A 26,420-nucleotide genomic window follows, 5' to 3' on the forward strand; every position below is an offset into this window, starting at 1 on the left:
GAAGCAGGGATGCCAACTTGGCTCAAACCGTGCCATTTGTCCCTATTTTACTTCAAATGGCACTTAATTTTTCAATTTGGCACAAAGTGCCAGAATGGCACTTTTGTAAAAAAATAACATTTGAATACATTTTGAAATCCTTTGCGTGCACTTCTTTTTTCAACTAAAATTTTCTAATTTATAAAGGCTATTCAACTGGTTTATCTTATTTTATCATTGCACTTTTGTTTTCAAAATTTGGCTTTGTTTTATTGCTAAATGTGAATGACTAAAAGGAATGACACCTTTTTTGGCACTTTTATTTTTCTATTTGGCACATTTTGGCACTTTTTTATTCTCAATATCCCCTGATTGGAAGATTTCTGCTGTGTTTTGGGGCAACAACTTATCTGCAGTAAAAAACATATAATTTGTGTTTCAAAAGTGTGTGAAAACCAATCAATTAACTTATATGATCTCGGTTCCGATATTAAATAATCAGTAATTGTTTATACCCGCATTTTGGCACATTGGCTCGTTGAATGTGCCATCTAACAAATAGTGTCGTCGTTCTCCTTAGCTGCTTTTAAATGATGTCGTCACAAATTGCTGGCGGAGACATGAATACAGTGTAAGAAAATTATTTTTCTATAATTCTTTCCTTATAGAAAGGTTGGTTTCTTTTCCGCCTTAGACATTCCGAGTTCGTTCAAAATATGCTTATTTAAAACACAGAATTCTTTCAGTGTTCCTCCGGTGTTTTTGGACATGGACTGTTTCTTCAATTTAATTGTGTTCGCTTTATTTTTGTGGAAACGAAACATCTTTTGCAAGTTATGGATCATTTCTACACTCTTTCTTCAAATATTTCTTTAGTTTTTCGCATCGTGTTTTTACATATTCGTAATTAAAATTTTTTTAATAAAATCAATTGGTGGTAGTTCATGATTGTGTGTGGATTAATATCACAACACTGAGGATTTGGCAATAACCTTTTTCATCTATTAAAAAACAACACTTACTTGGCAATTTTATTGTAAGAACAACATTTTTTTCTATGAATCGACATACTTTAAGCATTGTTAACGCTATTTCCATTTGAATGAGGAAATGGCGTCAATGACTTTATTTCCAAATTTTTGTTGACTTTATTTCGCTTTTGAAAGGTAATAATGTCAGTTGACTTTATTTCGCACCAGGGTGGGAAATAAAGTCAATTGACATTATTTCCGTTGATCTTGTTACCTGTCACCCCTTTCGATGCCCTGGGGAACGGCACTAATGATCAGTTGTCCGTAGGTATCACCAATCTGGACCGCCAGCACCGTTACCGCCCTAAGGCCGACATCTTTACCGAGGACTGATATTTGTACTCACTGTCATCCAGGGCCGCCGCAATAATCATCATCACCGCTCGGGCCCATACCGCTGCTCTCATGTTGTTGTTGTTGTTGTAGCGGCTACAACAACCCCGCCCAGATCGGTTGGTATCTCAGTCGTTGTCGTCAAGTTCCACTAACGGCAACCCTAGGAGCGTGCAGCTTCTGTGGGATTTGTCCACAGGGACAAGGCCGTTAGGGTTGTCGGGTTTTCCGGGCATGCGAAGAGATGTTTCGAGTCATGTGGGGTCTCTCCGCATGCCGGACACTCATTCGGCACATCCTCATTCAACCTACTCAAGTAGGAGTTCAACCTGCTGCAGTAGCCGGAGCGAAGTTGTGCGAGTGTAGTGCGTGTCTCCCGAGGCAGATGAAGCTCTGTCTCGTCTATGTCCGGGGGTGGTATGCCTAGAACGGCATTCACAGGTCTAGAGTCTACATAACTCGAGACTGAGTCCCTGTGAATGCCGTTCAGGGCCTGTCTGTAAGCTGTCGGGTCCAGAGGTTGCTTAATGAACCTCTGGACTTCGTCCGTCAGTTCATATAGATGCCTCCTGACGTGCCTAGGCGAGGGCTCCTCTGCAAGCAGCTGTCTGCTTGGGTGGCCACTTCTGTGGCTCCCGATCAGGAACTGCTTGCAGAGCATTATATTGTGCTCCTTTACAGGGAGCATTTGCGCCTCGCCGTGCAGGTGGTGTTCAGGCGACATCAAGAGGCATCCCGTCGCTGTCCTGAGTGCGGTGTTCTGTACAGTCTGTAGCTTCGTCCACTGCGTCCTACTAGTCCCTGGCGACCACACTGGCGCTGCGTAGTTCAAAACCGGCCGGCCTATTGCCTTGTATGTTGCCAGCAACGTTTCTTTGTCTTTGCCCCAAGTACTGCCGGCTAGCGACTTGAGGACCTTGTTGCGGCTCTGTACTTTATTGACAATAGCGGTTGAGTGCGCAGAGAAGGAGAGCAGGCTGTCGAATGTTACTCCGAGTATTTTGGGGTTATTCACCGTCGGAATTGGTGTGTCATCGACGTGAATCCCCAGCGGTAGCCTGACCTCCTTCGTCCAGGTTGTGAACAGGGTCGCGGAGGATTTCGTAGGGGAGAGGGCTAGACACTTTGCAGTGAAGAAGCGAGAAAGTTCGGAGAGATAGCCGTTTACTTTCGAACACAGGTCATCAATTCCATTCCCAGTCGCCATGATCGAGCAATCGTCGGCATAAGAGACAATCGAGACTCCCTCTGGTGGTTGAGGGAGCTTTGAAATGTAAAAGTTAAACAGTAGCGGGGAAAGGACACCACCCTGAGGAACCCCCTGTTTTATTTTTCGCTGCTTACTCGTTTTGTCTCTAAACATTACCGACGAATGTCGACCACTCAGATAATTTGCCGACCACCGTTTGAGCCTCTGTGGGAGAGAGGAGGCCTCTATATCTTCTAGCAGCGTGGAATGGCAGACGGTGTCAAACGCCTTTGACAAGTCCAACGCTACTAGAATCGTTCTCTCACAGGGACGGTTACGGTTAAGGCCACGAGTTATCTGAGTGTTTATGGCGTTAAGTGCTGTTGTTGTACTGTGCACTTTACGGAAACCATGCTGATGCTTCGCTGGGGTCAGGTGGTTTGTGAAGTACGGGAGTAGCAAGGCCTCGAGTGTCTTCGCTACCGGGGAAAGGAGTGTAATCGGACGATACGAATCTCCTTTGTTGGCAGGTTTCCCCGGTTTGAGCAGTGGGACCACTCTCCCCACCTTCCAGATGTCTGGGATGATGAGAGTGGCCATTGACAAGTTGAGGACCTCCGTTAGGTACGCTACCCCCGCAGGACCCAAATTTTTCAGCATCAGCATGCATATTCCGTCGGGACCCATGGCTTTGGAGGCTTTCGCCTTCCCGATGGCCACCTGAACTTCACCGCAAGTGAAAGCAAGGGGGGCACAAGTTGTTGGCAGTTTGTGCAGCCTTCTGGTCACTCGACGCTTGGCTTTGTCCACCGGAGGATGCAGTATGAACTGCCGGCTAAAATAGCTCGCGCATCGCTCCGGGTCCGACGAAGCATGGTCGCCGAAGGAAATTTCGACTCTGTCGTCGTGCTTCGTCGGATTAGACAATGACCTCACGGTTGACCAAAGCTTGCTCACACCAGAGGTGAAATTACAAGTCTTCAGATGCTCCTCCCACTTCTTCCGCTTATGTACGTTTACAAGTTGCCGAATCTCCGCGTTGAGATCCCTGATACGGGGATCTCCGGGATCGGCCTGACGAAGGCTATCACGCTCATCGGCTAGAACAGCCGCTTCGGCAGGGAAGTTTGGACGTGGGTCCGATATACATCCTGCCGGTATGAAGCGAGCTGCAGCAGCAGTGATAGCCCTGCGGAACTTACGTTCACCGAGATGGACGTCGGTTGGTGTGGGGAGCGCTGTGAAGGTGTTTTCGGTAAACTCCGCGTAACCTTTCCAATCAGCTTTAGAAAAGTTGATATAGGTCCGGTGTTTGGCGGAGGCAAAGTCGGTTGGTTTATCAATCGAGATGACTATGGGTAGATGGTCTGATGCTAGAGTCAGCATAGGTCGCCACGTTATGCTGTTTATCAGACCAGCGCTGACTATTGTGATGTCTGGCGAGCTACTGCAGTTACCCATAATCCTGGTGGGTGCGTCGTCGTTCATTGTGCAGAATGTCGAATCGTCTATCTGCTCAGCCAAGTCTGTTCCCCTACGATCGTTTGACAGGCTTGAGTGCCAAAGATCGTGGTGCGCATTAAAGTCACCTACTACCATACGGTTTTCACCTCTGAGGAGCGCACCTATATCAGGGTGATATCCTGCCGGGCAGCAGGTGACAGGGGGTATGTATATATTAAATATTTCGAGCTCGACATCGCCTGACCGGATAGCGATGCCCTGACATTCTAGGGTGGTATCCCTGCGGTCGATGTCTGCTTCGATAAGACGATACTGCACGGTGTGGTGCGTGATGAACGCTAAGCCACCACCATTATCTCGCTCGCGATCTCGACGGTGCACGTTGTACCCGGCGCAATTCAACAAAGTTGAATTGCTGTGCAACTTCGTCTCTTGGACCGCAGCTATTAATATACCATGCCGACACATGAAGACGGTTATCTCCTCAATCTTGCTCTGTAGCCCGTTACAGTTGAATTGAAGGAGCTTCATGTGGTTCGGGAGACGTTTGGATTTTTGTTTTTGTTTTTGCAATTTGCAAGCTAATTTTGCATTTTTCGTAAAAAATGCTTAAATTCAAATATGTAGAGAATTTCATTTCCCACATTTGTTATATATAATGTTTCAAATTTATCCAGCTACAACAAAGCTATTATGCGTATTTGCGATATCTTTTATAGTCATTTTGCGAAAAATGTAAAAAACATATTTTTCACAATATTTTGTTATATATTTTTTAAACCATAAGAGATAAATGCCGACACGTCAGACATAAAATACGCAGAATTCGATTCGGCATAAATGTGTTTTTGAACAACGTCGATATCTGCAGCGGTATTACTGACTGTACAATTATTACTTTTTCTTTGACGATACCAAAACTTTGAAGAAGTACGTTCGGGGCACCAAGATTGCGCATATGGAAACTGCACATTTAGACATTATTTCGGTTAAACCGAAACTGTGCAGGTATGCTCTATTTCGGTTTTTGTCATATGCATTATTTCGGGTTTCAACCGAAACTGTGCATGTATGCATTACTTCGCTTTTTTTCATATGCATTATTTCTGTTTTTAACCGAAACTGTGCATGTATGCAATACTTCGTTTTTCACATGTGCATTATTTCGGTTTTCAATAGAAACTGTGCATTAGGGCGGGTCGAAAATCTAATTTTTCTCAAATCCCTTGGTAATAGTGAAAATATATTGTCATGAAGTCAACAACAAGCCTGCAAAACATTAGTGTTTTATTTTAGTTGTAAGAGCCCGCGCATCGAACGCGAAGTGACTCACAGCACACTCGTCAAATAAGACCAATTTCTGTTAAAAATTCTGGGTTCAGCAAAAAGGTTTGTTGCATATTATTAGATAATGAATCCGGTAACGCAAATGATAATGTCAAATATCATTTCTCGCAGCCCTTTAGCTTATCGTTAATCTCAAAGTTATCTGTTTTCAATAAAATTTTAATTGTTCTCTTGATAATTGCACTGGCCTATAGTCAAAAGATGTAAAGAACAGTATTAATATTTCTGGCGTGCATTTAGGTCGCTGGTTCCAAATATTCTAATCTTTTTTGAAAATTAGCTATAGTTTGCGAATTTTTGCAAATTTAGGAACAATTTCGGCAACTCTAATAGAAAAGCCATAATTTTCCATCATCGTGGAAAAATATTGTTTATGCAAATGAGTATGGAAACACTGAACAGGTACAACTTCTAGAAACAATAATTAATGTACTTATGTTTATGCATACAATATAAAAATTGCAAATATAGTGAGATAACCAAAAATTTTGTTCAACATTTTTTTTTTTTTAAATAATTTGTTTATAATCTGAACGATTTTCATCATGTTATTATCATAAATCAGTAACAGTAAGTCTCGACTTAAATTTGGTAATTATTACGTACCGATCGAGTAACATTTAGTAAAGTTATATCGAAAAACTGAAGTGGATCTCCAGTTTTTTTCTTAAAAAAAAATTTCTATTCAATTGTATAAATATTCTTTAAATGAAAGAACCGGATTACAGAAAAGTGTGCCAGTGAGTGACTTTTTTTCGTTCAAGCTGAATGCCAAGCAATATCGTCCAATCGGAGAGTCCTCAAAAGGATATCCCAGAATATGTTAAAGACTATTGCATTCATCTACAGTCACTTTTTCACATAATGGAATTAACTAAAATATTTATGTATATCTAAACACTTATTGCACATCCCCTACTTTCATATAACGGCAAATTTAGAAACCGCGAAGTATGTGCTTCTTCGGCGACTAATGAAACCATTCCGAACCAATTTTCAAAACTACATAAATGGACTTAAAATGGGCGTTTCTCACCCTAATTGTATTATGCTAATGTATGTAAATACTTATATGTTTGAAAATACTATTAACTTGTCAAACGATTCCTAATCTTTGACAATACATTCATTCACCACGATCTTGAAAACTAACCAAATCGGTGTTACCAAGTCCATGGTCATTTTAATATTATATAACCATCCGAAAATATTAAAACGTTTGAAATAAATCTCGTCTCACTTTTTTGTATTTTTCACTTGGTTGCTGAAGTAATGAAGAATTGAAAATTCATGAGGGAAAATTATAGTTTTTGGAAGTTTTATCTTAATATCTTAAAAACGTGTAGACTTATGGAAAAATGATAAATGAACGTGAGGTACTAAATTTAATAGCCTTTAATTTGATATATCGTCCTGTTTATAACAATTAACGCATTCCATAGATATTACTAGCCAAAGATTCATTTTCAAAATTCATACACTTTGATACGATTGCGCGGGCTAAAGATAAGTTTTAAATTAATCTTTCTTGGCCAATAACAACTGGCTTAGACCTAAGACATCAAAATATTACTATTACAATACGGTCGAATGCCTTATATTTTCCCCCATACAAAATCGACCCAGCCTACTGTGCATGTATGCAATACTTCGTTTTTCACATATACATTATTCGTTTTTTCTAATATAAATTACTTCTACTTAGTAACGGTTATAATCCCTAGCGCGGCCGAAGGCCGCCTACCCAAAAATACCTCCGTCCCTCTCTTCTGGCAACACAGAAAGGAGAATTTTACTTAGTAAGGGTTAATAATCCCTAAGCGCGGCCGAAGGCCGCCTAGGCAAAAAGAAGTTCTGCGCAAACATACTTCCGCCCCTCTTTTTCGGCAATACAGAAAAGAGAATTCTACTTAGTAAGGGTTATATTCCCTAACCGCGACCGAAGGCCGCCTACGCAAAAAGAAGTTATGCGCAAACATACTTCCGCCCCTCTTTCCCGGCAACAAAGGAAGGAGGATTCTACTTAGTAAGGGTCATAATCACTAAGCGCTACACAGAAAGAAGTTCGTTTTCATGTATGCACTCTTTATTTTATTTATTTTTATTGTATTTATTTATTTGTTACAGTCTTATGACTTAATAATACAACTATGATATTCGTACATACATACGTATATGAGTTGTAATGTTCTTATTGCTAAAGTTATGAATTAAATATAAAATTATGTATACAAAAACTATATATATTATATTACATATGTCTATATTTGGCCGCATGAATAAAAATATGCAATTACCCCCTCCAAAAAGTTCCGACCTTCCACTTCAGTTTATTTGAATAATCGAGTATAAGGTCGGAAATTCCAAGAAAACGCAATTGCAGTTCCCAATCATACGGCAGAGCAGGCAAACTAGACTAGTTGTCTAGACAGGCAAGTTCCAGGCCGTATTGTTAGGGCAGTTGGAAATCACTAGTTTCCAATCTGCACCATCCCTTCTCATATTATTGCTTCAGTTGTTAGGGCAGTTGGAAAGAACCAGTTTCCAATCTGCACCTTCACTTCTCATATTATTGCCTCAGTTGTTAGGGCAGTTGGAAAGCACTCGTTTCCAATCTGCACCTTTCTTCTCATATTGCTGCTTCAGTTGTTAGAGCAGTGGGAAAGCACTAGTTTCCAATCTGCACCTTTACTTCTCATATTGTAGCTTCAGTTGGAAAGCACTAGTTTCCAATCTGCACCTTTCTTCTCACATTGCTGCTTCAGTTATTAGGGCAGTTGGAAAGGACTAGTTTCAAATCTGCACCTTTATTTCTCATATTGTAGCTTCAGTTGTTTGGGCAGTTGGAAAGGACTAGTTTCCAATCTGCACCCTCACTTCTCATATTATTGATTCGGTTCGATCAGGATTTCCGATGTTATACACCCTGTCTGAATGGACTAGATCCAGAGCAACACTGTTTGATAGGGTAGGAGGACGGTGCTTCGGGGATTGGTGTTTCGACTCTGTCAAGATTTGGAGATTCAGCAAGCTGTCTGAGTGGATTGGATCCAGAGCAACCTGGCCGGATGGAAAGGATTTGTTTCCATGCCGAGCCTCTATCTGATAGGTAGTGTTCGACAGTGGTCAAGTAATGATCTCTTGAAACTGGCAATGCTTTCACAATTTCTTGTTTGTGACGGTAGTTCGTTAAAACACTTTAATCCTTTGTAGAATATGTTCATTTTATCCACTTCTGTCCTATATAACGGCAATCTAAAGCTATTATTTTCCCTGAGTATGTATGAATGAGTTTCATTTATATATCTGAGATTCTTTCGGTTTTTGTCATGTGCATTATTTCGGTTTTAAGTCGGTTTTTGTCATATGCATTATTTCGGATTTGAACCGAAACTGTGCATGTATACATTACTTCGTTTTTCTTATATGAGTGAAAATCTCTCAAGTGGACCAGCCAAAATTGGACGGTCAGGATTTTTTCGCACAAATCACTTTATTCGGTTTACAACCATGAAAAAAATATATAATTTGAGCAATTTTGCAAAACTCGAAGTTTTACAAGAGTTATTGTTATTCACTTTTTTTATGAATTTCGTAATCTATGTACAGCTACTTTCAAAATTCAGCATACGGCTCTTTTTTGTTAATATTCGCAATGTTTTACATGCTAAAATCTTTTTGTTAATTTTGTATTAAAATATAGCTCATATTTTAGCAAACCCCACTTAAATCCAAGAATGAAACAGTGTTCGAAAATTAAGAAGAATTGCAAAGTTCAGCAAAATCGCGAACTTTTTAATACGAATTTCTAAAAAGAATTCAGATGCGCAGTTTTATAGCCCATTAAATTTTAATGTAATAATGTGCGAATTTCAAATGTCTAAAAATTCGCGTTAATTTTTGAGAATTTTTTTGCTGAATGTCCTTCGAATTTTTTTTCATATGAAAAAAAATATGAAATTTTTTTATATGAAAAAAAAGCGTAGAACAGTCAGCAAAAAAAGTCTCAAAAATCATCGCGATTTTATTGAGCTCCAAAATAGCAACCAGAGAACGCATCGAAAAAAAGTCTTTAATATTGTTTGAGAACCTCTTGTACCATTAAATAAATAATAAATATATCTACTTTTTTATTTAAAGTGAAAATTAGTTCATAAGTAACAAAACAAAAGACAGTAATAAAGTGTATACGCATTTAATAATACTTTAGCGCGTACATACCTGATAAAATAACTTAAGGTATGTCGAATAAAGCTCGATGCAAAAAAATGTGAGTCAACAAATGTATTTTGTGGTTGAAAGAATTTCATAATACTAGTGGCAGAGGTAAAGAAACTCCTTATTTCGAGCAATTTTGTCCATATTTATTATGTTTATTTAATGTTTAATTTTTTTTTATAAATATAACACCGTGCAATTGTCAATTTTGCACACAAAAATCAATATATTCGCGAATCCATGGGCCAAATATAGTAAAGCTGCGTTTTTAGTTTTTCTCTCTGACGTCAGGATTTATTTTAAAGGACTTTGTAATTTCAAAGATATGATTAATTCCAAAAATTATTTAAAAAATTCAGTGCAATGTAGAATAAAAATATGGGTACCAAATGAAAGGGGAAATTTCTTTAGAATTTAAAAAATTTAAAACATTTTTATATAGATGAATCCGAGCTAATTTCTTTTAGTGTATGCTCATATTAATAGCATAGTGCAAGTAAAAAAAAAATATTCCATTATTGGGATCTAAACGATTTTACCTTTTAGATCGCTATAAGTCGGTTTGGATGTGTTAGTGAAAATAAATACATACAGTCACTCAAAGAAGTATTCGTGATTTAGTTTTTTCACAATACATATTCAAAATGTTCCATCATAAATCTTTTTCGTTAATTTTCATTTAAAATATAGCTCACTCTATAACAAAAACCATATAAATCATCCTTGCAAACTTTATAAAAAATTCATAAATTGAATCAAACTTAAAAAAATCGACAATATTTCAAACTTTTTAATAATAATTTTTAGAAAAATTGTCGGTATGCAGTTTTTTAGCCCGGTCAAATTTAGTCAATTCTAGTATAATAAAGTGCAAGTTTCAAGAAGCTAAAAGTACCGCGGATGTTTTAAAATTTTTTTGTCGAAAGTGTTGCGCATTTTTTTCCATAAAGGCATGAACGAAATAAATTTTTTATGGAAGAAAATGTGCAACATCCTGGACAAAAAAATTCTAAAAAATCAGCGATTGATTGATTTTCATGAATTTTGTACGAAGTTTTCAAGAATTTTGTATATGGTTTTTGTTATAGAATAAGCTATATTTGAAATGAAAAATAACGAAAAAGATTTGTGATGGAAAACATTTAGAATGCTAAATCGGGATTTATTTACTCGAGCGTCATTTTGACCTATTGGATTTTGAAGACTATATGATGGGAAGAAAAAAAGGTCATGTGATGTTTTTCCTTTCAGCGGTGGGTGGAGGATCTACAGGCTTCCAAAAATGTTAAAAAAAAAACAGTTACATGGATTTACTCGAGCGCCTCAGATATTGATAGTGAATAAATCAAACGGGTTTCTTATGACGGAAATATGCTAATCTGCCGGTTTGCATGGTGGGGGTGGGCGTACGGAAGGGTCAAAAATGGGCGACCAAAAAAATTTACTCGAGCGCGTCAGATATTCACAAGGGATGTTAAATGGGCCCGAATTAACCTCCCATTCAATAATCTGACGGTTCAGATGTGACGCAAGCTCGTGGCGTCTTCTTGAAGTAGCAAAAAAAAAAAGGTCATTAGGATTTACTCGAGCGCGTCAGATTTTCATACAGAAGGTTCATCTCGATGCCCTGGTCGTCCTGTTCCATAATCTGACGATTATCTGGAGGGGTTTTCTTAATCTGACGGTTTAAAAAAGTAATTCCGTTTCTGAGATGCACAGTCAACCAAATACATATTATTGTAAACACTTATTATTTTATCCGAGCAACTATTATCATACACACTTTTCAGCATGTAATTAACCAACTATTTCTTAATCTGACGCGCTCGAGCAAATCCACCTATAAATTTTGTTTACTATTCTGATCAGCTCTCCAATGCGCGCGGCTCTACATAGATGGCTTAGATTTGGCAGAGGTACTCATCAGGATGCAGGGTATCCCCTATATGTTAATCTCACGCGCTCGAGTAAATCCCCGAATCCCCTCTTGGGCACCCCTACTAATTTTGATGTTGTTAAAAACCTAAATTACTAATACGTCTGTGAGTGACTATATGTATTAGTTACACCAACATGACTCTGGCATGACTCAACTCGTGAGTCAGACGATCCGTCTATGGCGCCTATAAGAGGTGGTAAACGATAAATAAAAATTTAACTTTAAGACATTTTCAGTGACAATACTGCTAAAACGGCTTTAAGGAGCTTCGAAGGTTTACTAGTTTAGATATAAAGGTGTAATTAGATCTCTTTCTATAAGAGCATTTTGAATTTCATGAGCACGACTATTTCCATGCACATGTACTAATATGCACATATGTATTAATTACTAAAATGAACTTTTCTCCAATACAGAGCATGCAACTATATCTGCAGGCGAGGGTCAAGAGGGTTACCTTACAAGAAAACATGAATGGGAGTCAACTACGAAAAAAGCCTCAAATAGGTCTTGGGATAAGGTAAAGCTTGTCAATGTAAGTTCACACGAAGCTTGTCACTTAAATTTATTTTGTAGGTGTACGTTGTCGCAAAAATTGGCCATTTGTCGTTCTTCAAAGATCAAAAGGGTTATAAGAGTAATCCTGAATTGACTTTCCGTGGAGAACCGAGTTATGATTTACAGGGCGCAGGTATTCAAATTGCGACCGACTATACCAAAAAGAAGCATGTGTTAAGGATAAAGTGAGTAGAGATGGATTCGTCATAGAGTTTGAATTATCAAATATATTTTTGCATTAGACTTTCTGGCGGTGCCGAATTTTTATTGCAAGCACATGATGATGATGAAATGACGCTGTGGGTATCGTCCCTTAAAGCCCAAAGTGAGTCAGCAACCGTTGCTGAAAGCAGATCCCAAACATTACCAGCGACTTCACAGAAGGATGAACCAAAGCGCAGATCATTCTTTACCCTTAAAAAGAAATAAAGTGAAGACGTTCATAAAAGATTATTCTATTAAATTTTGCTTACGAAATTGCACGACAAATATGCTAAACGTATGTATATGTATCTTATTTATTTAAAACATGTATGCATTTTAATGTATTCAATAAAACATTTATTCCTTAAAATCGTATACATATAAGAAAATTCCCTTATTTACTGCTTTGATATTTTTTTAGATAGATAAGCCTAGGGAAAGTGGAGGAGTATGCGCAAAGTTTCGCTTCAAGCGTTAGAACGCGAAAACCAATTTTCAGTATTTCATAAAAACATATTATTTTACGAGTTTCTACTTAAGTGCGAAATATGGCAACATTGATGATGTGTATGGCATTATCATCGCATACATTTTAAATAGTAAACGCATGATACAAAGAAGAAGGCAGTTTCGTATATACAACTTTTTATTAAAAGCCGGTTTTTGACAGTTGCTCACTTGTAAAAATTTGATGTAGCGTTACCCAATTTTAGTTTTTTTGGTAGATAGTATTTCATATTATAAATTTTGGAAATATATGTTTATCAAATAGTTACGTTTACATCTATTTTTGTAAAAAGAATGTATTAATGACTAAAAAGAATTAATATTTCATAATAATATAGTGAAATTTTATATAAAACTCGATATAATATTTTATATGGGCTGTTTACACGGGGGCGTTTGCGAATCACGCTCCGGTGTAAATTTAGCAGAAAGAAATAAATAGAACCAAGATATTGTATTTTAGTGTTAATTCAATACAGAGTCAATTTATTTTCAATATATAAATATATATGTTGGTATAACAAAATATTTAAATACCTTTGGACTGGAGTGGCCTAGTAGCTGCTGCGCTCGCGTTGATCTTCTAAACCGAAGTGAAGTACAGGACTTGCGGGATTTTAAATCGGACCGCCGGACAACCGATATTAAGCGGAAACTTAACGAAGGTTTATTGTCCGGCGGGAAACTTTAGTTAACGGCGCGAATTAATATTAGTACGTGTGCACACGTATGTGTGTGTACATATGCACATATGCCAACATTAGGGCGGGTCGCAAAAATATAGAAATATTTAGGGTGAAGGCCTAAACATACTGGCCCTCTTGCGGCAAGCAACATCCAACATTTATGCAGCAACTACCAGATCAACTATATACATGTCCAAACAAAATATTATAAAAATTCATAAAAAATGTGTTTCTCTGGTTTCGTTGGAGAGGAGCCAGATTCCTCGTTCGTCGTCCCGCATCGTTTCACATGCGTTCTCCTCGAACCTAAGTTGCTGCTTGAGGGGAAGAGATGTAAAGTATAAGAGTGAAGATACGTGGACATTTTCAAGTGCACTTTTATTGAGAAAAAGAAAGATTCATAAAAATAAATTTCAAAAATTTATATGTAGAAATTCATTCAATCAGAAAAGTTATAAATATAAATGTATTTGTTTATGTTTATGCTCTGGTAACGCCAGAGAGCACCCATCCGAAGATGGTGCTCTGAGCTAGCAGAGGCCCAAAGGAATTTGGGAGTATACCCGGCATGATTACGACGGCGTAAACGTCAATGCCGAGGACTTGGCGAATGGGCGTCGAACTATAGAAATGTGGGTCGGCCAACCGAATGTGCTGGTATGCTGTGGCGACGGCAGGATCTACGTTGCTGGCTAGCGATACGCGGTGGTAGTTCGTTTTAACCGTCGCGTGGGTCGGAATACGTTTATTATCGCCGTGCTTTCCTCGAAGGCATAAGACGCAACCCGTTTGATTTCCGACTCGCGTCTGTTCCAGCCTCAATTCCCGAGCTAGGTCCGCTGAAATTATCGTGGTGGCGCAGCAACTATCGATGAGAGCGCGGACTAGATGAAGGCGCCCCATCGCCTCGACTTTTACTACTGCTGTCCGCGCAATAGCAATCATAGGGCTCAATGTTGGACCCGCGATAGCGTGTTGTCCCGGGAGCCCGTTGCGGAACATGTCGGGTGTGGCTACCTGGCGGAATCTAGGAGCAAACCTATTGTCGTTCTGTCGACGCAGTCGGAAAGGCCTAGTTTCCACTGCGCCGTCGCTGAATTCTGCGTGGTAACCCAAGACGCCGTGTATGCTCTCGGTCTTCTAAGTTGTCGCGTTCATGTTGGAGCAGGGGTCGAAAAGACCTGGTTTCCGATCCCCTATTCGTGGTCGGGCGAAGAGGCATAGTCTCCGCTCCGGACTCACATAATTCGCTCAGTTCATTTTCTGGACGAAGAGGCCTAGTCTCGTTTCCAGAGTCAGAGGCGCAAATGGATATCGCACAATCAGCGTTTTCTTCTTCTACTTGAACGCTCCAAGGCTTGCTGGTTTCATTCTCTGACCTCCATGAGTCTATATTCATCGATATGGAGGGTAGAATGGTGCTTCTCGTTGCATTGACGGCATTTCGCATCGCTAGTACAATTTTCGGTTTTGTGGTCCATAGAAAGACAGTTGCCGCAGAAATGTCCTAGCAGCGCCTCCCGTAGCCTCTCTTCTGGTGTCTTGGCACGATAAATTGGGCACAGACGAATTGGGTGTTTCCCTTCACACAATCGGCACGCCAAAACAAAGCGTTGAGGGTTCTGCATGGCCTTCTGTTTTAATGTGCTGAAGAGACCCATTTTTTCCTGAAATATTTCCTGCTTTAATTTTGTTTTTCAACTTGTTCGCAGTTGATTCTCTTTTTTATTGTTGGGTGGCGAGTGAATAAGATGGGAATTATTTAAGCATTTGGCATAAAAAAAATCGTTTGTTAATTGCAACAAGATTGGTCCGTCTGAACGTGGCATTATTTTCTATCAATTGCCCTTCTCCAACTAACGCGTGTAAATATGGCTTAATCCAAGTTTGCAACCCACGAAAATGACAAATGGATCGCACAAATGCCATACATTCCATTGTGCAGGGATGCATGGGCAGAGTTAGATTTTAATTATATCAAAGACTGTAACTTTGCAGTTATTATTTAGAGGTGCCAAAATTAAGTGCACTTGTGAAACTGATTATCTCCATTATGACTTCATCTACTAATATTCGTAATTAGCATTTAAACTTCATAGATTAAAAGTGGCGAAAAACGTATTAATATACACATGGAGAGTTTTTAGCCATTCTCACAACCCTACAACTAGCCTGCCACCCAAAAATGCCACTGTAGGTGATACTCGGCTAAAAACAGGGTAGCTCATATGCAGCGGAATTCATAAGTTGAATATTAGATTTTATTACAAATGTCTTATTCCCTTTAGAATTTTACGTAAAAATATGTGAAATAACTACAAAAAGTTAGTGCATTCATATTTCCTAATGACAATGCCTCTTTAAGTGCGAAAAATGCATTTAGGTTAGCAAAGCTAACGATTATCGAATGGTGCGATGGTATGTATCAACATATGTTTTTTCCATTTGTGGAACGTATGTAGATAGAAGTATATGTGAATTTATACACCCGTACTAGGACGTCACTACGTTCTGACATGGGTTTAGTACTTTTTAGAAAAGTGTTTAATCTACTCTAGTACGTTTTATTAAAAAATCTACTCAATAATACAGTTTTAATTCATGTCAATATTTAGGTATGGATGACGATGATCTTAATGAAAATTAATGTTTAAGTTAAAGGTTATTACTTTGATCATTATGTGAAATAATCCAATTTGGTGATATTGCGAATGTGAAAAGGATGACCCCCGGCTACTACGAAAATTTGTATTTATCCCAATTGTTAGAGTGGTGCGTACTAAATAATTTGAGTAGTCCGAGCCCTGTTTCACACATATGCCAATGAAGAAAATTCATTCATTTCATTGAAAGAATGGGATGGGAAGTACATTCATACACGAGGGAATTACGCAATCGCAGGTAAGAAGTTTGTAGAGGTTGTAAAAATTAATAAATTTAATTTGCAATTAACACTAATATTTTTTTCTTTTCAGACTCCGAATTAAGCAGTGCACGGCAGTCCGCGCGATTGACTTAATATGTGACCTGGTCTACGGAAAGGGGGCTTAGGTGTCAAAAACTCAATTTTCACTTTTTGGTTGATTCGGATGGAAGATGAGATGCTTTTTCACGTGGTGAAAAGCAGAAAATCCTAACTTGCTTAGAAGTGTACTAAAAATGTAGAGAAAGAAGAGTAAAAATACGACAAAATATAATTTATTGGTAATGAACAAAATACACTAGCAACTTACACGATGAACTATAATAATATTCCGACCAACAACAACACTTACTGGACCAACAACAACACTTACTGGACGTCCGGCGCGGAGAACAATTAACGAGATAATGAGAAACTGACGAAACGAGTTGCTTACTTTTAACAGCTTTTTCACAGAAAACTGGTTTTCGCACGCAAGCTCCCTTTTCGTAGACCAGGTCACATATATGGATTTCTTGAAATATCCAAGTTATAGCCGATATAATTTAAATTGATGGTCGTCAAATCCTACTCAATTTGAGCTGTATCCTTTGCCAGCCAATACGAGTCTTGAATATACGGGCAAATCGGCTCAACACGGGACCTTTAAATCCATATTTATTTGATTATAACCGCACCTTTTTGGTAATCGCATAAACTTAACTGAAATGGAGTCTCAGCCTGGTTATATCAAATCGGGCGATACACGGAAGCTGCGTTGCCTGTGCTGATGTTTGGAACACCGTTCCATACTGAAGAAGTGGATAAAAGCGGTAATGTTATGCTATCGTGTGAAGGTATTGAATATCAAAATTAACAAAAAACTAATATTTTTAGTATGATATTAAATAAAAAGATTTACTCTTAAAGACAGTAAATGCTGCATTTAAAAAAATAGACTAAATAAAAAAGCAAACATGTGTAGTTAATTTAAAAACATATGAAGCCAAAGGACAGAGCTTGCAAGCTTATAGTAGCAACTATTTAAGTTGAAGTGTACCAGACAAACGTACTAATACCAAGTAGTAGGGAAGTTGCAAATTCGTGCTGGGAACATTTTTTTTCGCAAGAATTTGTGTGTAGGATTGGGGCCCACGGTTGCTTTTTGTCAACAATAATTTGCATTAACAAGTTCAAAAAATTTAAAAAATGTACAATCTTGCTGCGATTTGCTAATGAGCGATGTATGTAAATATTTTTTTTTTTTTACTTAATTAATTTAATTAATTCCACTGATTTGAAAGGTATTGGTTTGAAAAAGCTGTGTTCGTAATCAGAAACAAAATACGTATAGATTCCCGATTTTTTTTGTTTTTCTCACTGGAAGTAATTAAAAAAGTTATTATTTATGTTCGAAAAGCAGCCGTGGACGCCGATTAAACTGTGGTCAACTCCACAGAATCTGTATAATCAAAATGAGGTTTTAAGGGTGTTTATTTAATGGTATAGGTTCCAGCCTGGCGTGCGGGTCCTCAGTGCAGCTGACGGTTCTCTTCGGGGTAGTATCCTGGTTTTCTACTACTTCCATCATCATCCTTGTTGGAAATGTCGTTGGTCTGGTAACAAGGTTTTATGTTTTTACCTTCTTTTTTTTGTTGTTAACCGTTTATTGGAGACCTAATTGATTTGTGTTTTTATCAGGGATTGCTTGCATAACGACATGCTGCGTATCGTTCGATTAAGAGAAAAAAGAAGCTGATTGGCAATTTTTCTCTCCGAACCCTTTTGGAACCGAAGATATGTGAGTTTTTAAATATTTTTATTATTATTTTAAATTATTCTTTTCGGGGCGGGTCTACACTATAAATTGCCTACTCAGTTTATGCAACCCCTTCAAAATAAAGCGGATTTGAAACAAAAAACATATCGTACATTTGTTAAACTTGCTAGTTTTCTACTGTTTGCTTCTTCTTCTGTGGCGTCGTAGTTCGCTACTTCTGCAGTTATTTTAATTATGGATTCAGATCTGAGGATGGTCGTTTTTGTGTAGCCAGATCAACCCGGGGTAATTCGGGTAAGAACCATCACCGCAAATACAAAGAAACAAAACAAAAGATACTCCCTGGTAAACTAAAACACGTTCTCTAAAAAAGTTAGACATGGAATCCCTCCTATTACCTAGAAGTGGAATGTTGTGGTAAAAGGAAGTGGAATATAATAAAGGCGATGAAGGGTAATTTATGAGGCGGTTGTTGGCTCCGAGTTTCCATCGTTGTATGGCGGGAGCAGAACCAATAGGGGTCTAGTGGCTTGACCTTTCTCCGTCAGGATGTCCACTACGCGCACTCTGCCATCGGTACCGAGGTGTAAGTTGACAACTCGCCCCAACCTCCATTCAGTTGGGGGTAGATTGTCTTCCCTGATAACTACAAGATCACCTGTTTTCATATTCTCCTTGGGGTGCTTCCATTTAATTCGCTTTTGTAGTTCGGCTAAGTACTCCACTTTCCATCGCCTGCAAAACGTCTGATGCAGTGCTTTTAGTTTTTGCCATCGATTGACGATGGAGGCAGGGTTCTCATTCACATCAGGTTCTGGCGGAGCCATAAGATGTCCACCAGTGAGAAAATGGCCTGGAGTAAGCGGCTCCAGATCATTTGGCTCATTTGAAGAGGGACTCAGTGGTCGCGAATTGAGGCATGCCTCAATCCGGCATAAAAGCGTACTAAGCTCTTCAAAGGTGTATTTGTGAGCGGATGCCACCTTTTTAAAGTGGTCTTTAAAGCTTTTTACACCTGCCTCCCAGAGTCCTCCCTTATGAGGAGCGTCAGCAGGTGTAAAATGCCATGTAAGTGTTTGATGGTTGTATTTAGAAGTCGTTTTGTCTCGCGCGTCCGACAAGAAAGCTTTGAATTCGGATCGTAAAGAACGCGAAGCTCCGACAAAATTTGTACTATTGTCGGAGTAGACATTTTTCGGGCTTCCTCTTCTAGACACAAATCGAGCAAATGCTGCTAGAAAGGATGGGGTACTAAGATCACTCGTAGCTTCTAAATGAATCGCTTTAGTAGTGAAACAAACGAATAGGCAAACATACCATTTGGATATTCGACAACCTCTGCCGCGGTAGCTTTTGATCTCAAAAGGTCCGGTAAAGTCTACTCCCGTAGTCGTGAACGCGCGCGTAAACGTAGTGCGTTCCTGGGGAAGAGTACCCATAATTTGCGTCTGAGATTGTTTTTTGTAGATCGTACAGATCTTACAATTGTGGATGGTAGACCTAATCATGTTTTTTACCATGGGAATCCAGTACTGGGTACGGATAAGGCGTAGCATGAGTGGATTTTCTCCGTGCAAGGAAACTTGGTGAATCAACAGGACGATAAGACGAGACAATCTGCAATTATACGGGATAATTATTGGATGGCGCTCATTATATGCTAAGTCCTGGGATGCTCCGAGGCGACCTCCAGCCCTGATGATGTCGTGCTTGTCGACGAACGGATTAAGCGGAAGGATTTCACTCTTGGCATCGATGGGTTTTCTAGTTTTCAAATTCCTGTATTCTTCACCGTAGTGTTGCTTCTGGTAGATTTTTATCAAGATCTGTGTCGTTGTCTTAATTTCATCTGATGAAATTAAACGAGAATTTTCCTGAAATAAAGCTTTTGTTTGCGGGTGAGTTCTTCGGTGGAATCTCATGACATATGCTAACACTCTCAAAGCTTTCGGTTTCATATGAAAACCGGTCAAGAATATCGATATCATTTACTTTTGTTGATGCATAAGCGTGTGCCCTTTTTTCTTCAACTTCTGTGTGATAGTTAATTTCTTGAGCAGGCCATTTAGAGTTGTCTTCTTGCAACCAAGAAGGTCCCTGCCACCACAAAAAATTGGTCACCAACTCTGACGCAGCCAATCCTCTGCTGGCCAAGTCGGCTGGATTCGAAGCCGAGTCTACATGTAACCAGTCCCTGTTACCGACTTTTTCTACTCTTTTCTTAATTCGGTGTGCGACGAAAGTTAACCAAGAACAAGGCGACTTTCGTATCCATGCGAGTACGATGGTCGAATCTGTCCAAAGATATGTTTTCACTTGCCCTAGGTTGAGGTTGTTGATTACGGATTCTATGATTTCTGCGAGCAGCACGGCTCCGCAAAGCTCCAGTCGAGGTAGCGATATAGTTTTGACAGGAGCTACTTTGGTTTTTGCCAAAAGAAGGTTGACCAAAACTTTGTCATCTCTTTTGACGCGCATGTATGCCGTAGCCGCATATGCTTTTTCTGATGCGTCGCAGAAACCATGTATCTCGATGTCATCTCCTGGTGAGAAGTGTACCCATCGAGGTATTCTAATATTGTCTATTTCATGGTAATGTTTGGTAAAATTCTGCTATCGTTCCATAGTAGTAGAAGACACAGTCGCATCCCAGTCTGTGCCTTCTAGCCAAATACTCTGCATAATTATTTTGGCCACGACGACTATTGGAGCAAGCCATCCTAGCGGACCAAATAGCTTGGCGATAGCTGATAGTATCGTCCTTTTTGTAAGTGTCTCGCGGTAATCCAATGGTCTTGCCATGAAATAGAATAGATCGGTATGGGCATTCCATCTTATGTCAAGAGTCTTAACCGTGCTAGTATCTTCGAATGCCAAAAAGTCTTCACTGAGTAGATCCGTTTTTGGGATGTCCTTGAGAATTTCCTCACAGTTTGAGGTTCATTTCCTTAGCGGAAAACCGGCTGACCGTAGCACTTCAGAGATTTCATCTCTTGCTTTTACGGTAGAGTCGATGCTGTGTCCTCCAGCTAGCACGTCATCCACATACATGCATTTTCGTAGTATGTTAGATGCTATTGGGGAAGAACTTTCTACATCGTCAGCCAGTTGTAAAAGTGTCCTTATCGCGAGGTAAGGAGCACAATTAATCCCGAAGGTTACAGTCTTTAATTCGTATAGACTTACAGGTTCGTTCGGGGTTGTACGGAAAGCTATCCGCTGATNAGTTGTAAAAGTGTCCTTATCGCGAGGTAAGGAGCACAATTAATCCCGAAGGTTACAGTCTTTAATTCGTATAGACTTACAGGTTCGTTCGGGGTTGTACGGAAAGCTATCCGCTGATATTTGTCGGTACATCTTCTCGATGTCACTATTAAAAACGTATCTGTATAACCTCCAGCGGAGTATAAGGATCGGAAGATCTGCTTGGAGAACTGGACCTGGGAGAAGTACATCGTTCAGACTTGTGCCATTAGCCGTTGGACTTGAGGCATTAAAGACGACTCGAACTTTGGTGGAGGTACTTTCTGCCTTTATGACAGCGTGATGAGGCAGGAAATAGTTGTCAGAGGAATCTGCTGGCATATTATTCAGTATTTGTGACATATGACCCAACGACTCGTATTCCGCTAGGACCCTACTATATTCTTTTTGTAGGACGGGATCCTTGGCAAGTCGCGTCTCATTCCGGAATAATTGCGAGCATGCCCTTTTAAACGAGGGTCCTAGGCTGATATGTATTGGGAAATCCTGCTTGAAAGGTAGTGAAACTATATATTTCCCATCTTCGGATCGTTGAGTTGTTTTCTTATATAGTTCCTCACAGTGTTTGTCCTCTTCACTTAGACTTTGGTTCTTTGGCAACTCCTCAACTTCCCAGAAAGCAGTAAGCTGCTTGTCCAAGGCGACTTCGCTAAAGTAGGAAACTATATTGGTTGGTTGGATTTGGTGCGTCAGTGCGACCGGTTAATATCCAACCGAACACAGTTTCTTGGACGAGAAGTGTATTAAGAACATTTTTTTTCAAGCAGCTCAAAATAATTTGCGGATAAATATCTACGCCAAGTATAAGGTCTACTTGTTCGTTGACATAGAACCTTTTATCTGCTAAGACTAGATCTGGAAACGCCTGCATATTCAATGCGGTGATATGGCAGGATGGAAGATTTCCAGTCAATTTCGTTAAGACGAGCATATTCGTATGTAGGCGGAACAATGGGTCAACGGGGGACCGCAGTTCTATGCTACATGCTTCTTTAACCTGCGCGGAGGTGCTGTTTGTGATGCCTGAAACTTGGGCATGCATCTTTTTGCATGGCAGGTTGATTCTGCGTTTGAGCCTTTCGGTTACGAAAGAACACTCAGAACCAGAGTCAATAAGTGCTCGTGCTGAAAAATCTGTTCCATTGAAATGTATATTCACGCGAGCTGTCCCTAGAAGCACACCTGAATTCGTGTTCGCATAACACGACTTGACATTTTTGCTTTTATTAGAATTGGGTTTATTCAAGGTGCGCTTCGCTTGAGCCTGATGCGAAGATGATGCAGTATTATTGGCAGAGCCCGTTGATGTGCGGGCCGTTGTTGCCTTTGGCAGAATTGTCTGGACGTGTAGGAGCGAATGATGTCGCGAGTGACATGTGCCGCAGTTAAAGGGGCTTGTGCATCTTGACACAGTATGTCCTGAACTCAAACAATTCAGGCAACTATTGTTGCTTTTCAAGAAAGTAATTCTATCATCTGGCGTTAGCTTTAAAACTTTTGGGCAACGGCGTAATTTGTGCTCATTCGTTTCGCACATTTTGCAATGGACCCTTGTCACGGTTGCTTGAAAGGCGCCAAGTCTCTTTGTGGGTGCTTCTGAGGGATGTCTGGTGCTTTGCGGCTTTGCCGCTTTCCCAGGCTTTGTACCCTTTATGCCTGACATGGCTTCCAAGGTTTGAAACCTATTAGATAGGAACTTGTCCATGTCTTCCTTGGTAGGTCATTTTTGTGGTCTATGGTTTGCTCCCATAGAGCCGGCGTACTGTCGGGAAGCTTGGTCGAGCATAGATATACAATAATTGCATCCCAATTCGAGATGGCGATTTGGTGGCTCTTGAGGGCTGTCAAGCAATTATTGATATCGCGCTGCAATTTCTTTAGTGAGCTACTACACTCATTCCCCACTGAATTTAAATTAAATAAATTGGGTGTTGACGAGGATACGCTTATTTTCGTATCTCTCACGTTGTTCCAGGCTGTTGAAAAGCCGTCATTAGTAAGTGGACACTTTCGCACGATATATCTCGCCTCCCCTTGTATTTTATTGTTGGGATGAAATAGTTTCTCAACTGGAGTGAGACGCTTGTTCAGGATGTAAATGGTCGTGAACATATCACGGAATGTTGGACATGAAAGATAGTCGCCCTTGAACACATCAGTATCGCATGGCGGAAGGTGGATATTGTGTCCGCGGACTGACTGATCTTCTACATCCTGGTCCACTTTTGCTAATTTTTCCAACTGCGCACCGATCGCAGACATGCAATTGACATAGCTAGTGAACGAACTTTTGTTTATTTTTCTGAGAGTTCTACTATCTTCTTTAGACAATCCTTCTGAAGTAATAATGTTGTCGTATGTTAGCTTGGTTTTTCCCATAAAATCTTAAGCTCCTCTTGCTGAATGACAAGGCCATGCTTATTATGCTCTGTTAAAGGCCTAGCATTAAAATCAGATTCGAAATCTGTTACAGACTCCGCTAAGCTCATAAATGACTTCATGTTGAAATTACAAGTTGGGTTTTGCTTAACGAAGCTTTCAACAAAGGATAGATTGGAACTTTGCTAGCTCAAAATCTTTTCGAAGATTTGATAGCGTATGTCTAACGAAAACTTCACTGACTAGCCAATATAACTCTCAAAAGCTATTTCTTATGACCGCACTTATTCGTTTTCAAACAACGAAACTATTTTTTGCAAACGAAATCAAAAATATCAAATCACCAAAGAAAGAAAACGATTGTGTCCACAATTCAAAAAAGTCACGCAGGATTGTATTTGTATAATTATATATATAACAGACTTTATTTAAATTATAGGTTCTTTCCAGCAATGATTTGTGGAATATGTCAAACACTTATTTATCTATGTGTACATAAACTCGCCACCCAACTTTGCAAATGAAATGAATATTCGTATGTATGTATATGATATATTTCTTGAGATCAATAAAGTCTCAAACATCAATATGTGCAAATCAAAATGTTGGCAGATTCAACGATCTAAAAATGACTTTGTGAAAGTGCGCGAGTGATTAAAGCAAATTAAAGGGCTGATTAAAAAGGCTAGTTACAAACATTGAGGTTATGTATCCTCCAAACAGTGATAAGTGAATTGTGTGAACAAATGTGTGCAACACAAGTTAATAATTCGTTCAATCTATTATGACAAAGTGTTTTAATTAAAGCTACGATAAAAAACACGGAAACCAATATGTTGCAAATAAACTTGAATTAATGAGACTCTTTTTATCGTGCGTGTATGTGCACTATAAACCAATACTAGCCTTTTATGTCACTTGCGGATGGACTGAATCAGCTTAATTATTTGAAGAAAGAAACTACTTCACAAGTGCGCAGTTTTCACAAAATCACCTGTGTGAATCTCGTTTGCACTCGCGTTTATACGTATAGTATGTGAATTTATTTTGTAGAAAATAGAAATTTTCGCAGTTTTCTAAACAAAGTGCACCGAAAATATAACCACGTACCTTGTATTATTGACTGGTGTTTTTTGTAGTGGCAAATATCGCTGGCGCAAGCGGTGCGTTTTCGCAGAAGCAGTTTGTTGTGGCACAAAAACTTGACACTGGCACAGATGCTGGCGTGCTGGTGAATTTTCGATGTGGAAAATCCGCTTTGTTGAATGTAATGGACTTTATGTGGCTTGGAGAATATAGCTGAGTGGCAAAAACTTCTCTGTAGCAGGAATCACTTTGGAAATAATGGTGCTTAAATCGGTCGGCTCCGATGGACCAAATGTTTACACGGGGGCGTTTGCGAATCACGCTCCGGTGTAAATTTAGCAGAAAGAAATAAATAGAACCAAGATATTGTGATTTTAGTGTTAATTCAATACAGGTTCAATTTATTTTCAATATATATATATATATGTTGGTATAACAAAATATTTAAATACCTTTGGACTGGAGTGGCCTGGTAGCTGCTGCGCTCGCGTTGATCTTCTAAACCGAAGTGAAGTACAGGACTTGCGGGATTTTAAATCGGACCGCCGGACAACCGATATTAAGGGGAAACTTAGCGAAGGTTTATTGTCCGGCGGGAAACTTTAGTTAACGGCGCGAATTAATATTTGTACGTGTGCACATGTATGTGTGTGTACATATGCACATATGCCAACATTAGGGCGGGTCGCAAAAATATAGAAATATTTAGGGTGAAGGCATTTCCACGGGAAGGTATTTATTGTCAACAATTTAAAGTGATATATCTATGTAAGTTATGGTCTTATCTGTTTTATTTTTTCAATGTATATTAGTTGCATGGGCTGGAGTATTCTTGCAAAAAATGTACCCTTTAGGTGGTGCCGGGGTCGAAATATTTTGGAAGCCCGTATTTATGGACCGATTTCGTTAAAATTTGCTATATGTATTGGATGCATAGTAAGAAATATATTTAGAAAAAATGCTCCGGCTAGATGGCGATTTGGTTGTTGTTGTTGTTGTAGCCGCACGTAGTCCCCGAAATGGTTGGTTGTTTATTTATCTACCCCATCCGACTCCACCAACCTTATGCCCAGGAAGCGAGCTGTTTCGATAGGTTTAGTCCATTGCGCCTCGGGTGTAAAATGGGTGGGATATGTAGGGCATGCGAAAAGTTGTGCGGACCGGTTCCGCATGCTAGGCAGGTGTCGGCGATCTCCGGGTCTAATCTGGTTCTGTATGAGTTTAGCGACTATGTTTTCGTGGCGTCCTCGTGTTGCGGAGATAACTGCTTCGCGATGAAGGTTGTTGATGCCCTGAAGGTATGCCTCGGGGCTCAGCGGTGATTGAAGTTTGTTACGGAACGCATACGATGGGAGCAGCAGTGAATGCAGTCGGCATGACACAATGGGGTGCACTATGGCTAGTCATGTCGGCTGGGCTGGGTTCTTGCATTGACTACTGTTCCCTGCGCCATAGCAGAGAAGTCATGCCTGTCAAATATCTTCACTTCCGGCATGGCCGGAAGTATCGGACGGACACAAGAAAGAAGTTCAAAAATTCAAAAAAAGACAAGTA

General features: G+C 39.6%; 1 protein-coding gene and 1 long non-coding RNA gene across 3 annotated transcripts in view; both read left to right on the forward strand.

Annotated features, from left to right (window-relative positions):
- Positions 1–12,646, forward strand: part of LOC108381773 (spectrin beta chain) — a 70,443-nt gene extending 57,797 nt beyond the window's left edge. For both annotated transcript variants that reach the window (XM_017638176.1, XM_017638182.1), the window contains 3 exons: positions 11,917–12,020; positions 12,077–12,243; positions 12,301–12,646. In XM_017638176.1, the coding sequence (XP_017493665.1) occupies positions 11,917–12,020; positions 12,077–12,243; positions 12,301–12,487 (458 nt within the window). In that variant the 3' untranslated portion in view covers positions 12,488–12,646. The remainder of the gene's footprint in view (positions 1–11,916; positions 12,021–12,076; positions 12,244–12,300) is intronic.
- Positions 12,647–17,870: 5,224 nt separating this feature from the next.
- Positions 17,871–18,101, forward strand: LOC108381790 (uncharacterized). Its single transcript, XR_001849649.1, has 2 exons — positions 17,871–17,976; positions 18,059–18,101. It is a non-coding gene; the product is annotated as an uncharacterized LOC108381790 (long non-coding RNA).
- Positions 18,102–26,420: the final 8,319 nt, after the last annotated feature.

The sequence above is a fragment of the Rhagoletis zephyria genome, unplaced genomic scaffold, assembly GCF_001687245.7.
Source record: "Rhagoletis zephyria isolate East Lansing unplaced genomic scaffold, Rhagoletis_zephyria_1.1 Rzeph_scaffold_00141, whole genome shotgun sequence".
Taxonomy (NCBI): domain Eukaryota; kingdom Metazoa; phylum Arthropoda; class Insecta; order Diptera; family Tephritidae; genus Rhagoletis; species Rhagoletis zephyria.